This window comes from Eretmochelys imbricata, chromosome 1 (genome assembly GCF_965152235.1).
Source record: "Eretmochelys imbricata isolate rEreImb1 chromosome 1, rEreImb1.hap1, whole genome shotgun sequence".
Classification (NCBI taxonomy): Eukaryota; Metazoa; Chordata; order Testudines; family Cheloniidae; genus Eretmochelys; species Eretmochelys imbricata.
In genome coordinates, this window is record NC_135572.1 from 81,992,136 (window position 1) to 82,017,373 (window position 25,238).

Sequence of the window (25,238 nt, forward strand, 5' to 3'; positions counted from 1 at the left end):
AACAAAGTGAGCCGCTACTTCTGAAATTTTTGTCTAAGTGACTTATTCAACAATATACAGAAAATCTGGGCAAAGCCAGAGACAGAACCCAATTCTCACTGGTCCCAGTTCAATGCCTTAACCTAAAGGCCGTCTATTCTCTTCCTGAGACCTGTACCTCATTCACAGTGCATTGAATGAAGCAGGGTTCCTCAGGAAAAACACAATACATGAACTGTTCAGTGATCAGAACTGTTTCAACATCAAAGTAACACTCAGAGCATGGAAACTTACTGCTGCCATGTCCTTAATCAGCTTAATAATGATTTCTGAAATCTGTGTAGGAGTTGAGCCCTTCATCCACCAATGGCTTTCACCTCGGCGAATATAGCTGCAAAAGATAATAAATAAGATAAATGAAATTAATAAAGGCAATGCCTTAGTATATTTCAAAAGTAATCAAAGGAACATTACAGTTATTTAGTACCCTGCTTTTTACATCATCAACATAGTAACACTTTATGTCAAATTAAATAGTTCTAATAGTAGGGCAAAAGTATTTATTTTCAGATTATAAAAAGGAGAGATAAAGAGTGTATTTTACTTTAAAATCTCTGGCTTTTGTTTGTCTTTAACTTGACAAAAATATAGCTTCTACCAACCTGGAATTGAAAATCATTGGAAGTGTAACTGTAGTAACTCCTTTGCCTGCAGCAGTGCCAGCAGTTCCAGTTATAGTGGTTCCTTTGGCTTTTAGCTGTACAGTGAGTGCTTTGGCAATGCACCCCAGGAACATGTCCAAGATACCCAGCTTATTCCAATCTCCTTTTTCCGTTGAGTGAATAATATCACTTATGTCTGCTGGTGGCAGAGACTTCACACCTATGATACTAGCCAAGCGACTAGGGGTCACCTCTGGCAAAACACGTCTTAATAATGATGTGACCTAAGGAGGAAAACCAAAGCAACACAAAATTAAAGGAGATAGCTGAATTTTAAAGCTATATTCAAAAGCACCTTTTACTTATTTATAAGTTATTTTGGTACGTCATTTTCATAAGAACAGTTAATCTACTTTTTAACTTCTAAATCATCTTTCTCAGAAATGTTGTAATGTTTGTACCATACTTTGTAAATTGTAATGTGCTACATAAATTTCAAGCATAATTATTATTAACGCAGTTACTTATAGGAAAATTGCAATAAAAAGGAGTATCCAAGTACCTTATGCAAATGCAACTAAAAGCTGCTATACTGAAAATCTGATTACTTACACTGGAATACAGAATGCAACACAGCATATAAATTCATAATTAAGGCTTGAGACTTTCAAAAGCTCTCTGTGGTATACTAAGAATACTTACTAACAAGAAGGTAGGGAGATATAAGAAGCAATAGCCAGGCACTAAATGGTCATTTTAGGTCTGACTGATGCCACTCCCAGTCTCTATTCAAACACAAGTTAATGGTATCTAGTTTGCATATTAATTCAAGCTCAGCAGTTTCTCGTTGGATTCTGTTTTTGAAGCTTTTCTGTTGCAAAATTGCCACCTTTAAACTGTTACTGAGTGGCCAGAGAGGTTGAAGTGTTCTCCTACCGGTTTTTGAATGTTATGATTCCTGATGTCAGGAGTGGGAGTGGCTGGGTCATTACACATATTGAATCTATTTCCCCATGTTAAGTATCCTCACACCTTCTTGTAACTGTCTAAATCAGCCATCTTGATTATCACTACAAAAGTTTTTTTTCTTCAGTTTTTTTCTCCTGCTGATAATAGCTCATCTTAATTAATTAGCCTCTTACTCTACTTTTTCATGTTCTCTGTATGTATGTATATATATCTTCTTACTATATGTTCCATTCTATGCATCCGATGAAGTGGGCTGTAGCCCACGAAAGCTTATGCTCAAATAAATTTGTTAGTCTCTAAGGTGCCACAAGTACTCTTATTACAGTTGGTCTCAATTTGCTCCATTTAAGTATTGAGCAGATACAGAACTGCTATTACAGGAACTCAAAGGAAAGAAACCTAATTGCAATTTTTGGTTGCAGTTAAAATCAACATTTTCCAGTAGAGGTCATTCAGCTGTCACAATTAGCTATTTTACTAAACAAGATCTCTCCCTGTCCCAATAACTTACCTTTCATTAATTTTGTAAATCTCTTGCCTTTGGAAAACATTCAAACCTAGACAAACTTCTACTATCAATAGTGCAATAAATTTCCCTATTCTAATACAATACTGGTTTGCCTGGTTAAAATAAAAACCACAATGAAATTAAAAAAAACAACAAAAAACACAACACTAGGTTATAACTTTAATGTTAAGTTGGCTACACTGCTTACAGGAAATATTACTCTGTTTCTATTTTAATATACTTCTGTTTATGTTGTTAAATGTAAAGATAAAGTACAAAGGATTTGCAATGTGACCAGGTTAAAATTACTTTTGGAAACTTAACTCCTCCATTTCCTGATTTTCAAATTTTAAGCTATAAACTGTACAGCCTTAACATTGCACTGACCTAGTTTTGTGTTTTTAATTTATTTTGAAACAGAAAAAATAAAATATTGTGCTTTATATTTGATGCTAAATTGTGCTTAATATTAGATGCCAATTAATTTTTTATCTCAGAAGTTAATGGGAGTACTATTTCTGGCTGAAGATAGTTTCTGCAAGGGTAGGTTAAGTGGGCAACACACATTTGTTTACACATGAGGGTATCATCTTCGCAGAAACAGGTTATTTTATTTTAAATAAAAGCTTGTAACATGCAGTATGATGTATTACATAGTGTAGCAAAACAGAGAATAGACTCCAAAAACACCAGTATCCACGTTTTCTCCTATTGCTTATGACCAGGTAACTTTTTTTTTGCTTGTATTTCAATGACACAATAAAATAAAATTAACATTAAATCACATACATTGTTCCAGCAGCAGCCACGTTATTGGGGGGTTGGGCAGAAAGAAAGGGTAGTGATGATGTAAAGGGAGCAGCAATTCAGTAAGCTCTGCTAAAATCGTACAAATATTCAGAAGCGACCAGCCAATCTCTTATTCCCCTCCAAACCTAGCAATGACTATGACGGGGTGTACCAACCCTGAACTGGAGAGGTGAGGGTTAACAAACTGCCCTGGACCCAAGAGGCCATGCCCACTCACCCCTGCTGGGCAAACTCCCAATGGAGGGAATATTCAAAAGGGAGCAGCGCAACTCAGTTTAGGCTGACTGAGGAGGAGAGCAGCTGCAGCAACCTCCTGCCGGGAAGCTGCCAGGACTCCAAGCTGCCAGGGTTGAGCCTCCTAGCTGCGCCATGGGAAGCCAGTTGTCCATGGGAACTGAAGGGGACCACTTGCTGTTGTCAGTGGAGAAAACTCCAGAGACAAATCAGAGAGAACACAAGAATCACCCCGTGTCCAACCTGATGACTACATTAGAGGGACTGGAATAAAGGTAGGAAGGGACCCAGGGAACACGCTTGGGGGTATCAGGACTTGAATGCTGTGTCAGGGTACACTGTTTCAAAGGGCTCAGGGTTGGAACCTGGTTGAGTAGGGTGGGCCAGGTTCTCCTACCCACCCCATACTTGCTATTGGGCCCTGTGATATTGCCACCAGGCATAGCAGCCTTTGGACTCTTGTCAGTGTGAGCCATTACTGTGTAATATTGCCACTAGTACAAGTGGCCCTTGGACTCTCTCCAGTAGGCGATTCTACCCTGTGATAATGCCACTAGGCAAAGTGACCTTTGGACTCTGACCATTAGTGGTATATCCTGGAGTGTCTCCATTAGGCAGTGCTGTTGGCCTGGAGCACTCAACCAGTCCCCAACAATGACACTGTTCTTCATTAAGAGCTGCTTGCATACAGAATTTCAGTTTTCAAATTTCAATAATTTTTGCTGTAGCTATGTCTAAAGAAGTATGGTTCTAAGATTTTAAAGAAAAATTTCTGCTTCCTGTATTTTAATAATTTTGTAATACTGCCGTGTGATAGCATTCTTTGTAAGTAACAACAAGCAACTCAAACAGCTATTTTTTAAATGGATTTCACTTGTTTTACATTCACTAACAGGACCAGATAAAGGTATAGGCACTAAGAAACTACAGACTTGTAATAATTTCAGAATCAGAGCTTTTATGTTTTCTTTTTAGTTAAGCTTCTAGCACTGATGATTTTGAGGAAAAGCTTGAAAAAGTGACAAGTGCAACTTGCGTCTGCCTGAATCTGCAAACAATGTGAAAGAATTGGCTCAGAGTGGTATGAATTTTAGATGTTTTAGATGGGGTAAGATCCAAGTTACCTGGGAAAGAATTTTCTGGGAAAGAATTTTCTGTAGTATCTGGCTGATGAATCTTGCCCATATGCTCAGGGTTTAGCTGATCGCCATATTTGGGGTCGGGAAGGAATTTTCCTCCAGGGCAGATTGGAAGAGGCCCTGGAGGTTTTTCGCCTTCCTCTGTAGCATGGGGCACGGGTCACTTGCTGGAGGATTCTCTGCTCCTTGAGGTCTTTAAACTACAATTTGAGGACTTCAATAGCACAGATATAGGTGTGAGGTTTTTTTGTAGGAGTGGTGGGTGAAATTCTGTGGCCTGCGTTGTGCAGGAGGTCAGACTAGATGATCATAATGGTCCCTTCTGACCTAAATATCTATGAATCTATGAATCTATGAATTCCTCTATGAATATCAATGGGGTGTTAATTCCAACACTCACTGCTTCTTGACAACACTGTCCAAACAAAGTTGTGTTTGTGGCAGGAAAAGTGCCACTATCTCAGCCAGCCCTCCACCCACCTGAGCAGGTACACTCAGACACATGGGGGGTTCCCCTACTGGCACCTCTGCCAATCTAGGAGAAAGAGGTGATGTCTGCTACCACTCATTTTATCCATGAGGGGAAGAGGGACCCCACTATCACTTCTGTAGCAGAAAAAAGGAGCCCCGTGCTGCTGCCCCAGCTGCTCTAGAAGAGGGCAGGGTGCTGTCTGTCACTAGCAGGCCCAGTTGGGGGAGGAGGTTGATGCCACAGGATCACTTCATGAGGGCAGAGCAAAGGGGGTGCAGCTGAGGGCACTCCCTCTAATGATAGGTGTAGGTCCCCAGATTGTCTTAAACTAGTTTTGCTCACAGTTTAAAGGTTGTGTTGAATTGATGATTGTTAGAACTGCCTATTAGTTTGTGGACTTTCTTTACATAATATTGCACTTTTCTTCATGTTATTTGCACATATTTCCTGTGTGTCTTTTCTTGGTAAGATACTATCTATGCAACGTATCTGAAAAAAAATGATGAATGGAGAAAATAATTCTTTTCATATTAAAAGGGCTATTGAGCTGTATTAATCTGTATTGCAAATATTTTTGTATTTAAAACAAGTGATTCTCCCTCTCCTCTATGGGTCTGTCACATAATAATGCAAAAAGACCATTAGATCCCTGTGCTAATCTGGAGAGAATGTCCATTGGTGTAAATTTTGTACAAGGCAGTTCACATTGCCATAAAAGGCTCGCATCGCAAACCTTTTGAGATGAGATGGGTGGGGATGCAGAGTGAGATCCTGAGCAGCAATACTGTCCACAGACAGCTGGGACTATATACTGAGTGGCCAACAGATGTCATAGTTCTGATTGCAAAACCAGATTCTACTATAATCCCTGTTTTCAAATGCTCATAACTTTTTGAATCATTTTCTATTCAGGCAAACTGTCCTCCATATGTAGTCACACTACAAAAGTATGCTTTTATTTTATTTGAGACTATTTCATATCTCATATTTGAGGACATTTTGAATTTGACAGTGAAAATCATACACACATATTTTGTTTAATAAAAATCAGAAATGAGGCAAACAACTAAATTGAATAAAAATCAATTCGCATACACTCTGTACTGTCAAGCCCGTTATGATCTAATTTTTAGCACTGGATTATTTTGCTGGAAGTACTTCAAGAAATAAGGAGTAGTTAGCACACTCACCTGTCTCTGTACCCTGGGAGAGGCAGTATGCAGTAGTGAGAAGAGATCCTGGAGTAGAGTCAGCTGCTGAGCCAGATATTGACGACCTACATTGGAACCACTCAGTGCCAGAACCATGGACAGCAGCTCAAAGCAATAAGCATCAGAAGAGGCATCTTCATCATTAGGCTGAGAGTTGGCATTCTCCTTGCTAGAGATTGCATGCTCCCATTCCTCACGTACGCGGGTTGCTTCCATTCGGATGGCCTGGACTATATGAGCACATACCTAACCAAACAAATGCCCCACACACAGTAGCTTAGTAAGAACTAAAAAAAAAAAAAAAAAAATGCAAAAACACCTTCAAGACTGCAATGTAAACCAAAAAAGCCCATAAAATATTGCTGATTTTTTCTATTACTCCCCATTATAAATGCAAATTAAGGCTAAAGATGTACCTATAATACTGAATTTGCTGGACTCTGTGAGTTTGTGGCAATATCACTTAACTATGTTTTTCTTTAAAATCCAGGAAAACACCCAACTAGAAGTCAAAAAGATACATATACCTTCCCAAAAGAGAATACTTCCTTAAAACCACTTTATAATCTCTTTTCTAACCACATATTTAAGAAATCTTAGAGACAATAAAAAACCTTTATTGTTATGTATACATACACATTATTAAATGCATATAATTTACCCAATAATGTGTTAAAAAGTAAACATATTTAAAAGATTTTAAAGCTTGTAAGGCTTGGCTTTTCAAAGGTGCAAAAGGGAAACAGGCACCTAAATCTTGTTGAAATTAAATGGGAGATGGGCACTTAGTTCCTCTCTAATCTTACTATGTGAAAGGAGAATTTAGTTAAATAAAAAATCTTAAGAAATTTCTTAAAGTTACCTCAGATGCACAGTAGCCAATTTTCTATGTTTGAGTAAAAAAAAATAAAATAAAAAACAGATGAAGCTAAACAAAACCCCAGATCCAAACATCTGAAGACATTGTGGGTGGGGTAGTTTCAGAGCCCAAACCCTGATCTCCTTGCTGGTTCTTGTCCATAATCTAAGAAATCTAAACTTTTATTTGGTGGCATGGAAAGGGAAAATGTGTTTTAAATAAGTACCCAAAATTGGCAGCTGAGACTCATCTGAAAATTGAACGAGGTATGACAGCATTAACTATTAGTAGTAAACACAAGACAACTTGTATTCCACTTAACTATAATTTTAAAAGAAGGTTGACAGGATAAAATTTTATTTTTAGTTACAGTTCACTGCTAAATTTTAAAGCCAAATTATAAATCTTTAAAGATGTAATTTATAAGGGAAACAGAGCCTTAGGTATGGCAAATACTATTAAGGATGAAAAATACTCAAGTAAAAAAATGTCAAACAACAAAAAGATTTATAATTATGCTCTTTTCCAGTAGCTACAATTTAAGATAAACATTTAACACCTCAAGAACTGTATTACACAAACCTGTTTTTGTAAATTTGTCAGTTTGCTCCTGCTGAATATGATTCCAACCATGTGCTCTTTCAGATCTGCATCTGAAGTTGCCTTTATAAGAAGCAGAAATAACATTAGATTAAGACTTTCTAAAGTATTTTCACACCAATGAATGTGGAATGTCAATCTATTCTATGCTAAAAGTGAACAGATTTTTGTAACATACTGATGTATAGCATAATGTTATGTAGCCAAGATAAATCAATTAGGAAAATTGACACAGGTCAGCTGTGCTTCTTTCCTTCCTGGTATATAAGTAAAATATAAAAGGTCAGAGTGCAGATACGCAGATACATCTCCAGCAAGCTCAGACAAATGAAATTCTGTCTTCTAAGACCTACCTTTATGAATTCAACTTAATACTGATCATCAATGATTAAGTCTTTAGAAACTAACGTAACACGGACCAGTTTTACGATCTTTACGTATTTTAAATTAAATGTCTCCAGAAGGAGAAACTCAACAATGAAAATAAAAATAAAATTCCATGATTTATAATATGTAAAGGCAACAAAAATCAGACAATGTATTTTTCAGGATCTACCATAAATCATCTGCAGTTAATTTAGCACTTGTGAAATGTGCTGAACTGACAACACTGGAAACAGAAGTCCTGCCTTGCCACTGGGCCTTAACCCCGTTCCGGATGAACTACTTTAAGGAGTCATAAAAAATAACTTGCTCACTGGACTAAAAGCAAATCTTTTCAAGTGGGCCTGGGCCACTTAAAAAGCATCCAATGAAAACTATACTTTTAAGTTACTAGGAACCGGGACAGCTTTAAACCAGCAATATGGTAATGAAAGATTCCAAATGCTATTACCAGTCACGAGCCCATCACTTTCTATTAGTTTTAAATTCTAATATGATTGAACTTTGCCATGATCAATAATACATAATTCCACAATTTTCATGATTTTTAAAATATATCTATTTTTAAACAGATTTTACTATGACAATGGAAGGATGGATAAGTGAGCAGGGGTCCTGTGGAATAAATAGCAAGTGATCATGCAATTAAAGACTATGTAATAATGCATATGCACGAGGGGACAAAATTATGGTTGCACAGGTGACCTTAACTCTGGCATTTCTCTCTTTGGAATTTCCTAGACTTTTTCAAAAAGCAATAAAGACAGAACCAAATTTTCTCATATGCAACTGTAATAGACCTCCTGTCATTTATCTTCAGCAGTGTTTGAACCTTGGACCTTCTACACTTCACCACAAAACTCTACCACTTCAGCAAAAGGACTAACTATAACATCTGGCAGCATGAATAAGCCATTACCATCTGCACACCAGCCATTAGGAAGAGGATGCATAGCACCCTGAAACAGAGGGTTACACATGCATGAGCAGTCTTTTTTAAGAAAGCACAGAATTTGGCAGAATCTTAACAGGTTTTTCTTAATCCTTCTGATAGACTGTGTGGTGCAGTGGATGAGACTTGGTGTGATGGAGTGTCTACCACACCCAAGGCCTAAGAAGGAAGAAAGAGCCAATTAACCCTTTGCTAGGCTGCACCTAAAGAAGAGCCAGGGCTGATAAGGCCTTATGACTGATGAAGCCCAGCTGGGGCTGGAGCTGGGACAGGCACAGAGAGAGAAGTTGGTGGTAAGAGGGGGCTGCAGGAAGGAACTTACAGGCACTCCCTAGAGAGGAGGGGGGGGATGGCAACAACAAGGGTGGAGTTCTAGCAGGAAGTAAGCCCTGAGATCCTTGGAATACAGACTCCTGCAAGAACCTGAGAGGGGTGAAACAGCCATAGGGATCAGAGGAAGCTCCACTGATAACCCAGAGTGGGGGCAGAGCTAGAGAAGAAAGGTAGGAAGGAGGCGAGGGAAACGGAAACAGTGTCTTGGACTGTGAAGACCATGCGTGCTAAACATAGGGTCCCTGGAGTAGTAGATGGGTCCGGATTCCCCCACCAGCTCCTGGGAAAGTGGCAGAATGAGGACAGTAGACAACATGACTGCCTCAGACAGTTTGTCCACTAGGACTTTGATACCCCAGAAAGGAAGAGCTATGATGACCTAGTCAGAGGGATCACCCTGAGTCATGAAGAGGGAGAGAGAGATATCACATGGTGAGCAACTGAAAGAGGGGGCATCAGACTCATTGACAACTATTCCCCAAATGACACACAAGAAGGTGCCGCAGCAGTGAGCAGAGAACCCAGTGACACTTGGGTACGCCATATTGGAGAGCAGGGAAGAAATCCTTACCCCACTGTATCCAATGAAATTTTTGTGATGAATTCAGTAAGGTGAAGATTTCATCCCTTGGTTCTATTTCCAGCTTGTAGAGTCTCTCAGTGGACCATGAGACCTTGTTCAATAATTAGGGCACAAAATTATTAACACCAGTTCATAGAAGGGAATGGATCTAACTCTTCTCCAAATTCTTCTCCAAATTCCCAGCCCAGCACACCTGCTCATAAACAAAAGGCTATTTTGTTTGAGGAGAAAGGGGAGGAGCAATGGAGGCAGCAGTCATGTGGTGCATCCTATCAGGAGATTTAGCTCTGTATAGCATTCTCAAATGAGACACTGGGGAAGATAGTATAGATTGACTGTTGAGAAATTTTACCAGCAAGACTCAAGACAGCTCTATTGTACACAATGCAGACAGAAAATTGTGATTTTTTGACAGCTGATCTTAGCCAAATTATTTTCATGGGGCAACAAGTGCTTCCTCAACTCCAGAATGATCCCCATTCCAAATTCTTGTGCAAACCAATGTGATTTAGTGTTTAAATAAAACAAGAAACAATGTATAACAGCAAGAGGGAGTGCCAGCATCTCCTACAATAAATAAGTAATTAGCTCTGAGTAGTTACAGACAAAATTCAGAGACTTGATTCTTCTGCTTACTGTGACAGATGTCTGACTTCCATAACTGTTAGTATGACTTGTACTAGTGATACTCAGACCTCAGTGGTTCAGGAGCCAAATTAGCAATCATCATTACTCAAAAGAGCCACAGCGTGAATTCATTTCATTTACACACTCTCTATGTATAGTATATTATATTATTCTCACAACAAATTGACTGACAGAGTATTCTACAACTAGTTAACAACATAGTAAAAGCATCCTGATTGATTAATAATTAAATCACACAGTTTTTTAATATCATGTGCTGCAAAGAGCCACAGGAGACACATTAAAGAGCCACTTGCGGCTCCCGAGCCTGTCTGAGTATCACTGATTTGTACCATTATTACAAAGACTCTTTAATGAAAACCTATAGCCACAATTATAATCTAGTCATCAAAAGTATTAATCACACAAAAATCCCTCCAATTATGTTTTTTTTAAAAATAGACCATGGCAGCAGTATAATATTGCTGGGATGTAAAGAATATCTGAGTAAGAGGATCTATTATGATATGAGTAAAATCAAAGTAGACTGAAAAAACATCTTGGACAACTTATTTCAGTAAAATAATAATTGTAAAACATAAATAATACATTGTGTACTTTTTCTTCTCCTTCCGGGGAAGACAGCAGTGTTTTTTCTTCTTGTTCTGGGGTTGGCTCAGCATCTCCAGAGATGAGTTTTCCAAATACCTGTGAGAAGTTACAACAAAGGTTAAACAAAAGTTCAAAACTAGGCTCATATGGACATAAAACTTTTCGAGCTGATAAAATAAGGAGGGTTATACAGTCACTCTTTGTAGTTTAAAACAGATTAACATTGCTTAGTTTTGTGGACCATGTATCAGATTTTCTGATTGCTGGCAACAATATAGTAAAGAGGAGTCTGCACCGGCAGTCAGCATCAGAGAAATTTCAGCCGCTAACATTCGATTACAATATGTCACTGTTTTAAAAAGCCTGTCATTCTACACTTAAAATGTCTAGCTTGCTCTCCAATTTTTGTGATAATATCTATCACCAACACACACGATGGTTATTCAAAATGTCTGAATTTATATTATTTATATTCCATTAGCACCGAAAGGCCCTGATCAGGATCTTTATGCTATGTACTGTCTGAACACAAATAAAGACAATCTCTCGCCTGAAAAGTTTATAGTCTAAAATGACAAGATAAACAAGAAAGAGATACAGCATATTTTTTAAATGAGGTAGCGGGTGTGGACAAAGGGAAGGAACGGGGAAAAAACATGGGAGAGGAATATAAAGTAGTATGTTGTTGGTAGTGTAAAGAAATGAGGTTTTGCAGGACAGTGGATTGTTTAAACCAAAGAAAGGCAAAAGAAACAAATCAACTGTAAATCAGTACAATGGAAAAGCTCCAGAAGGAAATTTACTTCATCAGCATGTTTAATCACTGTATGAAGTAGTAATTCAAGTTCTTTTCTACCATAGCTATCTACCACTCTATCACCACCCCCCACACAGAAAAAAAAACAATAGCCTTCTTCTTTTTAAAAAGAATGAGTAAATAAATCTCAGCAGCTTTCATGTTCTCCAGTGATTCACCATATGAGACAGTTGCAATGTCCTACCTGGGATGTAATAAGGCGGAATACTCGCAGTGTCTCAGCTTCACAGTTTCTTTGCTGAGCTACACTTGCTGAGATCTGGCCTGCAATTTTAATGCTTTCGCCATCTTTCCATCCTAGTACTTTCACTTGTCGAACTCTTAGTGTGTTCTCTGGGCCCTTCAATTCAATTTTGATGATGTGATTATCTCCACCAGGAAGTTCACTTGTTACCCAACCAATGTGTCTTGAATCCAAATCAACCTGATGAACGGGAATACAAAGATGTGACTTTGAAACACAGTATCAGGCTAACTGAGTCACTTACTCCTGGTGAGTTATTGGTACAAATTATCCAGCATACAGTGTAGAAACCAATTATAGCTTAGGTGACACACAAATGTCTGTTCTGAACAACATAAGATTACAAATCTTTTTTTTACTATAAAACTACCAATCTTCACAGGTTAAGATTTCAAAGTCTCAAATTATAAATAAAAAAGACACGTAACTATTCATTTTCTTCTCACTTTTAAAGCCCAGTTTAAAAAAATCAGTAAAAAGTCATTTTTGTTGGTTATCCAGTTGTACCAGAGTCTATTTCATGCTCTCAGCAGCAATTTATAAACGTGTAAATCACTTTGATGTAAAGTTCTTTCACTTTCTGTAAGAAAAGTAGTTGTCTAAAATATAAAACATGGTTAAAAGCACTTAATTTTTCAAATTCTGTGCCAGACAAAAAAAAAATAGAAATACAGGTTGAAATCCTGACCCTACTGAAGTCAGTGGCTAATATCCCATTTACTTTTTAATGGAGCCAAGATTTCATCTCAAGTGTGTTCTTTTTAAATCACAGAAAACAATATTTAGGTTCCATTTAAAACAAGATTCAAAGTTCTCTGGAGAAAAAAGTTAATGAAAAGCAATAATTATTATACTGTTTGGATAAGTCATCCACAAAAAGAAACTAACCTGACAGTAATTATAATTCTTTGAGATGTGTAGAGTGAATAACCGTTTCTTCTTCTGAGTGCTTATCCATATATGTATTCACTGTGTCTATCAAGCAGGGATCTAGATTGTAGGAGGTAAGTGCTAGGAGTCTATCTACATAGTGATTGTGGGACAACCCTGTAGAATTTAGCATCCCATTTGGATGTCTCCAAAAGAGAGTAGTGCTGGGAAAATGTATGTATTGAGGACCAGGTAACTGCCCTACACATGTTCTAAATGGGGGCATGACTCAAGAAAGCAACTGTTTTTGCCTCTGCACCAGTCAAGTGCGCTGTTGCCTGGGCCCTAGTTAAATGAGCTGTGAGCACTATAGGTGAGGTAACTGTTCCACTTTACTCAGCACTGATGATACCTCAGCTGGAATACAGTGTCCAATTCAGAGTGCCATACTGCAGGAAAGATGTGGACAAACTGGAGAGAGTCCAGAGAGGAACAAAAATAATAAAAGGTTTAGAAAATCTAACCTGTGATGAAATGCTAAAAAACTGGGCATGTTTAGTTTTGAGAAAAAGACTGAGAGGGGACCCTGAAGGAAGGACAAGTAGTAATAGGCTTAATCTGAAGCAAGGAAGATTTAGGTTAGATATGAGGTAAACTTTTCTAACTATAAGGGTAGTTAAGCTCTGGAACAGGTTTCCAAGGGAGGCTGTGGAATGGAGGTTTTTAAGTACAGGTTGGACAAATACCTGTCAGGGATGGTCTAGATTTACTGGGTCTTACCTCAAATAAAGGGAAGTTGGACTTGATAACTTCTCGAGGTTCTTTCCAGCCCTACATTTTTGTGGCTCTATGATTCTATATGGCCAATAATGGTCATACTAAAAACACGTTTAGCAAGAAAAGGGTTCTAGATGTTGTTTACAAATGTGGAGGGATGAACTGACAGTGATGCCAATAAGGAGAGAGTAGCACATCCTGGCACACAGCACATCAAGGACACTATTGCCCATTAGCTTATAAAACAAAAAGTAGGAGCCTTAAAAAGCTAGAAAGTGTCTGATCTTCCACTTAGTTCAAGACTCAAAAAGAAGTTGCCAGTGCTTAAACAACTAGTAGGATCAAGGTAACAACGCCAATTTACCATTTTTTTCTTCGAAGCTACTGTAAACAATATAAGGCAGACATAATATGATCATGACTGCTCAAAAACAGTGTGGAAACATACTGTGGTATTCTGAAGAAACTACAAGTGATAGAGAATTCCTGCTAGGAGTTTGTTTCCACAGGAGGGAATTACAGTAATCAAGTTTCATGGTCCTGACAGCTGTTGCAAAATCACCATAGATTAATAGAGGAGCAGATTGTGCAAATTGCACAATTAACCCCCCCCCCACCTCTGTACAATGTCTAACACAAAGCTTTCTATGGAAAGGGCATTACTCAAAAGTGATGACAATATCTTAACAAGAAAGGATGGTCTCGTGGTATGAAGTTTAAAGCAAACTGGCTTGCAACTGACTTCCTATGAGACTCTGACAAGCCATGAAATCTCATTAGGGTTCAATTTTTCTGTATGTAAAAAAGCAATTAACTTCCCAGGGTGTTGTGAGGCTTAATTTGTTAAACAGTTGTGAAGCATTTTGAGATTTATGGTAACACGTGTAAACTACTTCCTCAGATGGGCTGTGTGGTATACATACAAAGGATTATTATTTTTATCATTAACAAGACCTGTTATTTTTACACGAAGCAACATTTGTAATCAGTTACCTGCTTTATTCTGCAAAGATCTTCTACTGCTTTACCAGTCAAGAAAGTAATTGAAGTCACTTTGTTCTGCAACAGACAAGCAAAATCAAAAAGACAAATAAAAACCTCCACAATTAATTCTGAAGGTGAGTAGCATTAGGGTAATTTCTTCCATATTAACATTATGGAGTGCCTTTTCAGAGAGACAGAATTAATGGAGTTAAAACACAAGATATCTGTATGTCTAAGGCAACCTAAAGTTCTCCTTACATACAAAAGTAGAAACAAGAAAGTGTATAAATAAAAAAAAATGAAAGTGATTTTATATTGAAAACTTAGGACAATGAAGAATTGCAGAAAAGTTCCATTTAAATCTGCAACCTCTTCTTTTTGCATCACTATGTGCACTTGAAATGAGGACATATACGAAACACTGCAATTACAGATCTACCAGTATAGTTACATACTACATGCAAACACCCTGTGTACTCCATGGCAATGCTGCTGGATTCTGGGGAACTCCATACACCAGACTAGAGCTACCTTCTATGCTTCTACGGACACAACATTCTGAAGATTCATAGCAGGCTGCGCAGCGGGGACAGAAGGATGGTGAAGAAATTTGGCGGCATGTGACCACCAGAAGAAGAAAGGGGAGAGTCCATGTACAAGCAACGCAGATACTGGTAAGCAACCATTTTCATGTTCTCTCCTCGGGTACTAATGTAGAGAGTGGACTAGATGATACATCTGAGGGAAGGGAACAGAAGGAGACTCCACTGATTGGAAGGCATGAGATGCACTGTCCAGGGGATGGGGGTTACACGACCACCGCTCCCAAGAGAAGGAGGTGGGTGGCGTTGGTCGGGGACTCTCTCCTCAGGGGTACTGAGTCATCTATCTGCCGCCCCGACCGGAAAAACCGAGAAGTCTGCTGCTTGCCAGGAGCTAGGATTCACGACGTGACGGAGAGACTGCCGAGACTCATCAAGCCCTTGGATCGCTACCCCTTCTTGCTTTTCCACGTGAGTACCAATGATACTGCCAAAAATGACCTTGAACATATCACTGCAGACTACGTGGCTCTGGGAAGAAGGATAAAAGAGTTTGAGGCGCAAGTGGTGTTCTCATCCATCCTCCCCGTGGAAGGAAAAGGCCTGGGTAGAGACCGTTGAATTGTGGAAGTCAATGAACGGCTATGCAGGTTGTGTCGGAGAGAAGGCTTTGGATTCTTTGACCACAGGATGGTGTTCCAAGAAGGAGGAGTGCTAGGCAGAGACGCTCCACCTAACGAAGAGAGGGAAGATCACCTTCGCAAGCAGGCTAGCTAACCTAGTGAGGAGGGCTTTAAACTAGGTTCACCGGGGGGAGGAGAACAAAGTCCTGAGGTAAGTGGGGACGTGGGATACCAGGAGGAAGCATGATCAGGAAAGCACGAGAGGGGAGGACTCCTGCCTCATACTGAGAAAGAGGGACGATCAGCAAGTTATCTCAAGTGCCTATACACAAATGCAAGAAGCCTGGGAAACAAGCAGGGAGAACTGGAAGTCCTGGCACAGTCAACGAATTATGATGTGATTGGAATAACAGAGACTTGGTGGGATAACTCACATGACTGGAGTACTGTCATGGATGGATATAAACTGTTCAGGAAGGACAGGCAGGGCAGAAAAGGTGGGGGAGTTGCATTGTATCTAAGAGAGCAGTATGACTGCTCAGAGCTCCAGTATGAAACTGCAGAAAAACCTGAGAGTCTCTGGATTAAGTTTAGAAGTGTGAGCAACAAGGGTGATGTCGTGGTGGGAGTCTGCTATAGACCACCAGACCAGGGGGATGAGGTGGACGAGGCTTTCTTCCAGCAACTGACAGAAGTTACTAGATCGCACAACCTGGTTCTCATGGGAGACTTCAATCACCCTGAAATCTGCTGGGAGAGCAATACAGAGGTGCACAGACAATCCAGGAAGTTTTTGGAAGTGTAGGGGACAATTTCCTGGTGCAAGTGCTGGAGGAACTAACTAGGGGCAGAGCTCTTCTTGACCTGCTGATCACAAACCAGGAAGAATTAGTAGGGGAAGCAAAAGTGGATGGGAACCTGGGAGGCAGTGACCATGAGATGGTCAAGTTCAGGATCCTGACACAAGGAAGAAAGGAGAGCACCAGAATACTGACCCTGGACTTCAGAAAAGCAGACTTTGACTCCCTCAGGGAACTAATGGGCAGGATCCCCTGGGAGAACAACATGAGAGGGAAAGAAGTCCAGGAGAGCTGGCTGTATTTTAAAGAATCCTTATTGAGGTTACAGCGACAAACCATCCCGATGTGTAGAAAGATTAGTAAATATGGCAGGCGACCAGCTTGGCTTACCAGTGAAATCCTTGCTGATCTTAAACACAAAAAACAAGCTTACAAGAAGTGGAAGATTGGACAAATGATCAGGGAGGAATATAAAAATATTGCTCAGGCATGCAGGAGTGAAATCAGGAAGGCCAAATCACACTTGGAGTTGCAGCTAGCAAGAGATGTTAAGAGTAACAAGAAGAGTTTCTTCAGGTATGTTAGCAACAAGCAGAAAGTCAAGGATAGTGTGGGCCCCTTACTGAATGAGGGAGGCAACCTAGTGACAGAGGATGTGGAAATAGCTAATGTACTCAAAGCTTTTTTTGCCTCTGTCTTCACGAACAAGTTCAGCTCCCAGACTACTGCATTGGGCAGCACAGCATGGGGAGGAAGTGACCAGCCCTCTGTGGAGAAAGAAGTGGTTTGGGACTATTTAGAAAAGCTGGACGAGCACAGGTTCATGGGGCTGGATGTGCTGCATGGGAGAGTGCTAAAGGAGTTGGCGGATGTGATTGCAGAGCCATTGGCCATTATCTTTGAAAACTCATGGCGATCAGGGTAGGTCCTGGATGGCTGGAAAAAGGGTAATGTAGTGCCCATCTTTAAAAAAGGGAAGAAGCAGGATCTGGGGAACTACAGGCCAGTCAGCCTCACCTCAGTCCCTGGAAAAAATCAAGGAGCAGGTCCTCAAGAAATCAATTCTGAAGCACTGAGAGGAGAGGAAAGTGATCAGGAACAGTCAGCATGGATTCACCAAGGGCAAGTCATGCCTGACTAATCTAATTGCCTTCTGTGACGAGATAACTGGCTCTGTGGATGAGGGGAAAGCAGTGGACGTGTTATTCCTTGACTTTAGCAAAGCTTTTGACACGGTCTCCCACAGTATTCTTGCCAGCAAGTTAAAGAAGTATGGGCTGGATGAATGGACTATAAGGTGGAGAGAAAGCTGGCTAGATTGTCGGGCTCAACGAGTAGTGATCAATGGCTCCATGTCTAGTTGGCAGCTGGTATAAAGCGGAGTGCCCCAAGGGTTGGTCCTGGGACCGGTTTTGTTCAATATCTTCATTAATGATCTGGAGAATGGCATCGATTGCACCCTCAGCAAGTTTGCAGATGACTCTAAACTGGGAGGAGAGGTAGATACGCTGGAGGATAGGGATAGGATACAAAGGGCCCAGACAAATTAGAGGATTGGGCCAAAAGAAATCTGATGAGGTTCAACAAGGACAAGTGCAGAGTCCTGCACTTAGGATGGAAGAATCCCATGCACCGCTACAGACTAGGGACCGAATGGCTAGGCAGCAGGTCTGCAGAAAAGGACCTAGGGGTTACAGTGGAAGAGAAGCTGGATATGAGTCAGCAGTGTGCCCTCATTGCCAAGAAGGCAAATGGCATTTTGGGCTGCATAAGCAGGGGTATTGCCAGCAGATCGAGAGACATGATCGTTCCCCTCTATTTGACATTGGTGAGGCCTCATCTGGAGTGCTGTGTCCAGTTTTGGGCCCAACACTACAAGAAGGATGTGGAAAAATTGGAAAGCGTCCAGTGGAGGGCAACAAAAATGATTAGGGGACTGGAACACATGACTTATGAGGAGAGGCTGAGGGAACTGGGATTGTTTAGTCTGCAGAAGAGAAGAATGAGGGGGGATTTGACAGCTGCTTTCAACTACCTGAGAGGTGGTTCCAAAGAGGATGGATCTAGACTGTTCTCATTGGTAGCAGATGACAGAACAAGGAGTAATGGTCTCAAGTTGCAGTGGGGGAGGTTTAGGTTGGATATTAGGAAAAACTTTTTCCACTAGGAAGGTGATGAAGTACTGGAATGAGTTACCTAGGGAGGTGGTGGAATCTCCTTCCTTTGAAGTTTTTAAGATCAGGCTTGACAAAGCCCTGGCTGGGATGATTTAGTTGGGGATTGGTCCTGCTTTGAGCAGGGGGCTGGACCAGATGACCTCCTGAGGTCCCTTCCAACCCTGATATTCTATACCATAGCAGCTTCAGATCTACTAAAAAGTTGAGGCTTTAAATTCAATAAATCAGTGCAGTATTCCTTGTATCATTTAATTTTATATTAAGTCCAATGTATTTTACACAGCCCCTAAATTTAAACATTCAGTGTGTTACAAATAATGTGTCAGTTTTCAGGAGAAAAAGTAGAAATTGTGGCAATAGGACAGGAGACAGTCATGATCTTCTGGTACTTGGGGACGCAAAGGATGCCATTTGGGATTGTAGGAACAAACTCTCCAAGTGGATGTTTTTTCAAAAAACAGTTAGCAGGAAAACAGTTAATAATATGGATATTTAAATTCTAATAATTAGGTTTCAAAGGTAACAACCCACTGAGAATGAGGCTTACTTTACATTCTGTTTATGTTTGGAAGCTTTTCTTCATAACCAAAAAAAGTAGAAACTTAATGTTTCAAAATGAGATTTAGATTCTGGAGTAGAATTCTGAACCAAACAGGACGGCAAAAGTGGTGGGGAGGAAGACACCAATAAAATCTGTGACTGAATAATACACAAGGCCCTGGCTATGCACTTTTAGTGAAGACAGACAATTTTTCTCTTACCCCAAGATCTCGTGAGTTGTCTACATGAACAGAGACATAGCGAGCATTGATTCCTTTGACACAATTAATTGTGATGTTCTTAGTTTTATTTTTGTCTTCATCTCCTGACTCCCAGAAGGTTTCTGTAGACCCATCTGTCAAACTGCCAATCATGGCAGGTCGGCTTGATGTTTTGATGTCAACAATGCTGGTTAGGTCTTTTAGGCAAATTACTATACACAGTTCCTGTATCAAAAAGATGATTCAAAACCTCAGAAATTTTACAGAAATGAAGCCCAAGTAAAAAAATGTCTAACACACTTTTTAAAGGAATACTTATTAAGATGAATATACTCTCTAAATTAAAAGAAGAAACCTGTCACAATGAGTAAGTTACATGATCAAAGCTCCTGGTTTATTGAGCTCCAGCCACCAGAGGAAATACCACTGAGAACAGTTTCAGTTGCTAAAAAGTGTATTAAGAATAGGAAACAATACTCAGCTTATTTTCTCCTACTCAATTCCCATACCATCTCTTTACTATACTTTCCTTTGTAGGTGCTCATTAAAAAGCAGCAATGTGTGCCTTCAAAAGAACAAAAGGAGAGAGAAGAAATGTGAGGAAGAAGGGACCGTGAATAAGTGGAGGTAGGAAAGAGAACATGAGTTTTAAAGGCAATTTTTGAATGAATTTAAATTCAAACATAAAAGGCCCACCTGCTCCTGACCCTAGCAACCAGTAACAAAGTAGGAATTGTCACTACTCCAAAATACCCATTTGAATGAGGTTCAGGTTGAGGGGTAATATTTGAATTTTTAAATCTAAATATAACAATCAGAATATCATCCACAAAGGCCCTGATCACGATAGATATTTGTTACTGAAATATTTAAATAAATGGCAATTGTTATTAATACATTTATATGTAATAAAGTATGATTGCTGAAAACTAGAACAGCTTGATTATAGTGCTGAAGGTTATCTACTAATTCATTTTGATCTACACCTTGTGATATTTACTGATATAAAACTTGCCTGACTCATGGTTTCAAAGCCAGATTGTATACTGATACTAAAGCTCTCCTCACTATCTCCATCATCAGATTTGGACAAAATGTTGTTAATATGATGAAAGACATTGCTCTGATGCAGGAACTGGTGGTCAGACTGTTTGAATTTGAGGCTCCAACATCTGAAAACATTAAAAATAAGTTTATTAAAAGACGTTTTCAATATTAGTGCACTCTTACAAGCACCATTAGTGTTTACCGTATATACTCGTTCATAAGCCGAATATTTCTGGCAAAAAAGCGACGCATCAAAGAGTGGGGGTTGGCTTATAAATGGGTCTACACCAAAATTTGATGATTTTAAACTCTATGAAATCATTGAATTGAATATCTATACATTGTCGTTTTGTTTGCCTGGAGCGTCTGTAGGCATGGAGCCTCTCAGCTCCCTGTGTCCGCAGTTCGCTGTTCCCAGCCATTGGGAGCTGTGGCCTCCCACAGCTCCCATTGGCTGGGAACAGCGAACTGCGGACACAGGGAGCTGAGAGGCTCCATGCCTGAAGACGCTCCAGGTAAACAAAACGTCCCAACCCACCAGCGGCTTACCCTAATGGGCTGGGAGCCAAAGTTTGCCAATCCCCGAAATATACGGTCGGCTATGAAAGGGTCAGACAGTTTTTATTATTTTTACCTATCCATCTTTGGGGGTTGGCTTATAAAAGAATGGGCTAATGAATGAGTATGTACGGTACATTATTTTAATTATTGCATAATTTTAAAAATTTAAGCTTTATAAACGTTTTGAAAGGAAACATCAGGATCAGAAACATATTGTGTATCATTCTGAAGAAGGCAAGAAGAAATATTTGTTAGCACTGCGAAAAGTCTAAAGCAGGAATATTTGTTATAGTCACACGAGAGTTGAATTCAATAATAATTATTCCATATATTCCTTTATGGTAGCTATAATAGTAAAATGAAGAATACGGAAAATTTGGGGAATAGCCAAATGACAGATTTTTCAAACAAAAGGTATTTAAGCTATATACGGCTTATGCATGTACATTAAAGAACACAGTGATCTAATTATTTTTACACTAAAAGTAATGGACATGGTACAAAACTTAAAATCAAATACATTTTTCTCTATAAACCCTTTGTTTATGCCAGGGTTAAATAAATATATTTTTTCTCATTTTTAAAATAGCATACCAGGCACTTCAGACTTCTAAAATACATTGCAAAATCTTCTAATGAGTTAGTTTACAATGCTTGGATGTGTTGGGCCTTTCAGAGTTTTCCCCTATTTTGTACCTACCTTAGGGCCATTTGTTGCAATGAACTACCACTGGGGAGAGACATCATAAGATCAGAGATGGTCTGAAGCAGACGATGGAAAGTGTGGGGCAATGGATGAGCTGCTTCACCAGCGATCACTATATCTGACAGTGGATGTTCACATACTCTTGTGTCTTTCTCCTAAGATTCAAAGGAAATATGTTACGCTGGCTCTGCTATTAAGTGGCTTTCAGAAAATAAATATATATAGACAGACAAAAACAACATTAAAAACAGTTCAGGTTAAGAGTTTATACAAATAATTTAGAATAAAATATATTCTATGGATGTTGTGATTATTCCCAAACGAATTGTTATAAACTGCCGGAAAGACAGAGATAAAGTTAACATTAAAAGAAATCTAAAGAGGTTAAAATACAGAAATGCACAATTAGGATTGACACCATGCAATATAAGCATTTTAGAGTTTGTGGTCCCACATTAGTTTAAACTGATATTTTGAAGTCCCATTAACTTTTTTCTTTCCATCCTCCCAGTGTCCCTACCAAGCAGAGTGAAGGTAGTTTGGGTGCCTAAATCTGCAATGCTATACCTTAACATACTTCATTTCTTTTTTAAACTTAACTCTGAATTTCCTGGGTTTATTAAAAAAACTTGTTTTTTTACAGCATTTTTAAAATTTATTTTATCTTAAAATTACTGAAACATATTCGCAAAAAGAAAACGAGTACTTGTGGCACCTTAGAGACTAACCAATTTATTTGAGCATAAGCTTTCGTGAGCTACAGCTCACTTCATAGTATGCATCCGATGAAGTGAGCTGTAGCTCACGAAAGCTTATGCTCAAAAAAATTGGTCAGTCTCTAAGGTGTCACAAGTACTCCTTTTCTTTTTGAAAATACAGACTAACACGGCTGTTACTCTGAAACCTGAAACATATTCTTAACCTTCTTACCAACTTAATGTAGTTTTTGTCTGGGAATTTCCCAGGCTTTTTTTAAAATCGAAAATTTCATACATGAACACGAACAAGAAACTGAAAAGAGAATGTTACCACATGATATTTCTAATTATTTTAAAATATGAAATATCAACCTTAATTTTTTTGGAAAAATTAAACAGGTTATGGCCCAATTCATCAGTATGTACCAGCTGTTCTATGCCACTCTGGAGCAGTAAAAAGCGGAAGCCCACTGGTCCATTAAGCCGTGTTTGCAGCTGCTTTTTTTTCCCCCCTCATCTGAGTAGCACAAACCAGCTGGAGTGTACACCCCAATTTCTCCCCTCCTTGTCTTCCAAACCACCCCTGCCTCTTGTACCTCTTTACAAACCCTTTAACACATCATCCTAATCTACCTCCTACTTCCCATCTCGCATATTGACATGAAGCATAGGCTCCTGAAGAGACAAAATCCCTTGCTTTACCCGCCACTCCGTGTATACTCTACAACCTAAGAAGGATGTGCCTGGGGTTATAGTCTTTGTTGGAAGTGGGGAGTTGAATTACATCTCCCCCTCCCCAGTCCCTTTCACTTTTCCCCTGTCCTACTACCATAAGGGAGGCTAAGACATTTTGAGAAACCATGACTAGCATTGTCAATACTGTGCTTGTCCAGAATATGAACAGTCCACAACTAGGCTTTCAGACACCTGAGATGAAGCCTGGCAAATAACCCACAAGTGCCAGGCAGGACTGTACGGACATCCTGGAGCCCATTTGGATTTTCTGTATGAGTCCACTAATGGAGAGGATGTAACCGTCTGGTAAGCAATGTAACATTATTCAGTCTCGCCTTGCCCTGATAGACTCTATTGACTGTGTGGGTTCCAGGGTGGATTTCTCCAGGTTCACTCTGAGACTCAACCTCTCAAACAGATGCAGAAGCATGGTGGTTTCTTCTTGTATTTCCTGGTAAGATCATAGCTTTAGGAGCTAGGTACGTAAGGGTAAACCATCCCTCCTTGATAGCGAAAGCGAGCTGCAGCCATCACCAATATCTTGGTGAACACTCTTGGTGCCATCAAGAGTCCAAAAAGGAGAAATCTGTACTGGTTATTTTGTTGGCCATCCACAAATCTTGGGAATCTCCTGTGTGCTGGATGTATGTCCACATGAAAAACAGGTACTCTGAGATTGAGGGCCATGAACCAATTGTCTGGATCCAGAGACAGGACAATTGACCATAGGGTCACCATTCTGAACTTTAGGTGGCAGATGAAACTTTTCACCTCTGTGAGGTCCAGAATGAGTCTCCATCCCCTTGTCTTCTTGGAGTCAAGTACGTACCGCAAGTAAAAAGGAGTACTTGTGGCACCTTAGAGACGAACAAATTTATTTGAGCATAAGCTTTTGTGAGCTACAGCACAGCTCACAAAAGCTTATGCTCAAATAAATTTGTTCGTCTCTAAGGTGCCACAAGTACTCCTTTTCTTTTTGCGGATACAGACTAACATGGCTGCTACTCTGAAACCTACCTCAAGTAGAATCTCTTTCCCCTTGTTGCTAGAGATACTAGTTGTATCACTCCTAGTTTGTGTGGTGTTTCCCGGTCCTCTTCCAGGGGGGTTTGAAGTGATTATGCCACCCTCTTAAGCAAGACCTGGAATGCCTTAGAATCATCAGGGCACAGGTGGAGAAGCTGGAATCACTGCCTTGTCTGGAGAAGAGGAGAAAAAGGTCACCAGTTAAGAATCCTCCTGTTTGTGTTGCTTGTCTTCCTCATGCTGCTGAAATTATGCCTCTTGATAAGGCTGAGGAAGCTCTTCTCTCCTCTGGGAGCTCTGGATCTCCTTGGGTTCCTTATCTCATGAGGTGACTATATCGGCCAGTAGTCTCATGGATATCCTGGGCCCCAATGCTGTCATTGCAGAATTTCATAACCCCATGGCATAGGTCTGGGTGCCAGAAGCTATACGGAGGGTATTCTCTCATGTGAGAATAGTGAGATACCATGGAGACTCCCAATGTTCTGTCCAGCTTGAGTCTCCTTAAGGGACCCTAGGGGGCGAAGTCCGGGAGTAGGTCTGTCCAATAGCTCTTTTCTGTCTCTGAAGATTTGGAATCTGGATTCAGCGGGGGAGCCCTTAAGACTGGAGGAGGCAGTGATGATCTGTCTCTTCTCATTGACGGTACTGGTCCGGCTTGACCCCTACTTGTAGACAGGGACAAAGAGAGGTACTGCAGGGATTCCAATACTGGCTGAAGTCCTGGTTCTAGGTGTTGAGGTCTTCAAAGAAGTGGTGATGCCACTTTCAGGAGCACTAAAAGGTAGCATGCAGCCAAGAACTAAGCCTGAGTCAATGGAGTCATGTCCCTGGCTCAGGCCACATCGGATCCAGTGGTGCTGATGTGCGTTACAGTGCTGAAGAAGCAGTCCGAATACTGTAGGGTGCTGCTGTTTTGCCCTGTGAGGAAGTCCC

General features: G+C 40.0%; 1 protein-coding gene across 13 annotated transcripts in view; it reads right to left on the reverse strand.

Annotated features, from left to right (window-relative positions):
* Nucleotides 1-25,238, reverse strand: part of MYCBP2 (MYC binding protein 2) — a 426,434-nt gene that overhangs the window by 26,538 nt on the left and 374,658 nt on the right. For 11 of the 13 annotated variants that reach the window (XM_077812568.1, XM_077812542.1, XM_077812622.1 and 8 more), the window contains 10 exons: nucleotides 21,838-21,998; nucleotides 20,545-20,701; nucleotides 19,530-19,754; nucleotides 14,636-14,701; nucleotides 11,936-12,175; nucleotides 10,932-11,030; nucleotides 7,426-7,506; nucleotides 5,964-6,230; nucleotides 642-925; nucleotides 274-370 (listed from right to left, as the gene is read on the reverse strand). In XM_077812568.1, the coding sequence (XP_077668694.1) occupies nucleotides 274-370; nucleotides 642-925; nucleotides 5,964-6,230; nucleotides 7,426-7,506; nucleotides 10,932-11,030; nucleotides 11,936-12,175; nucleotides 14,636-14,701; nucleotides 19,530-19,754; nucleotides 20,545-20,701; nucleotides 21,838-21,998 (1,677 nt within the window). The remainder of the gene's footprint in view (nucleotides 1-273; nucleotides 371-641; nucleotides 926-5,963; nucleotides 6,231-7,425; nucleotides 7,507-10,931; nucleotides 11,031-11,935; nucleotides 12,176-14,635; nucleotides 14,702-19,529; nucleotides 19,755-20,544; nucleotides 20,702-21,837; nucleotides 21,999-25,238) is intronic. The other 2 variants (XM_077812524.1, XM_077812576.1) reach the window with 2 other exon arrangements.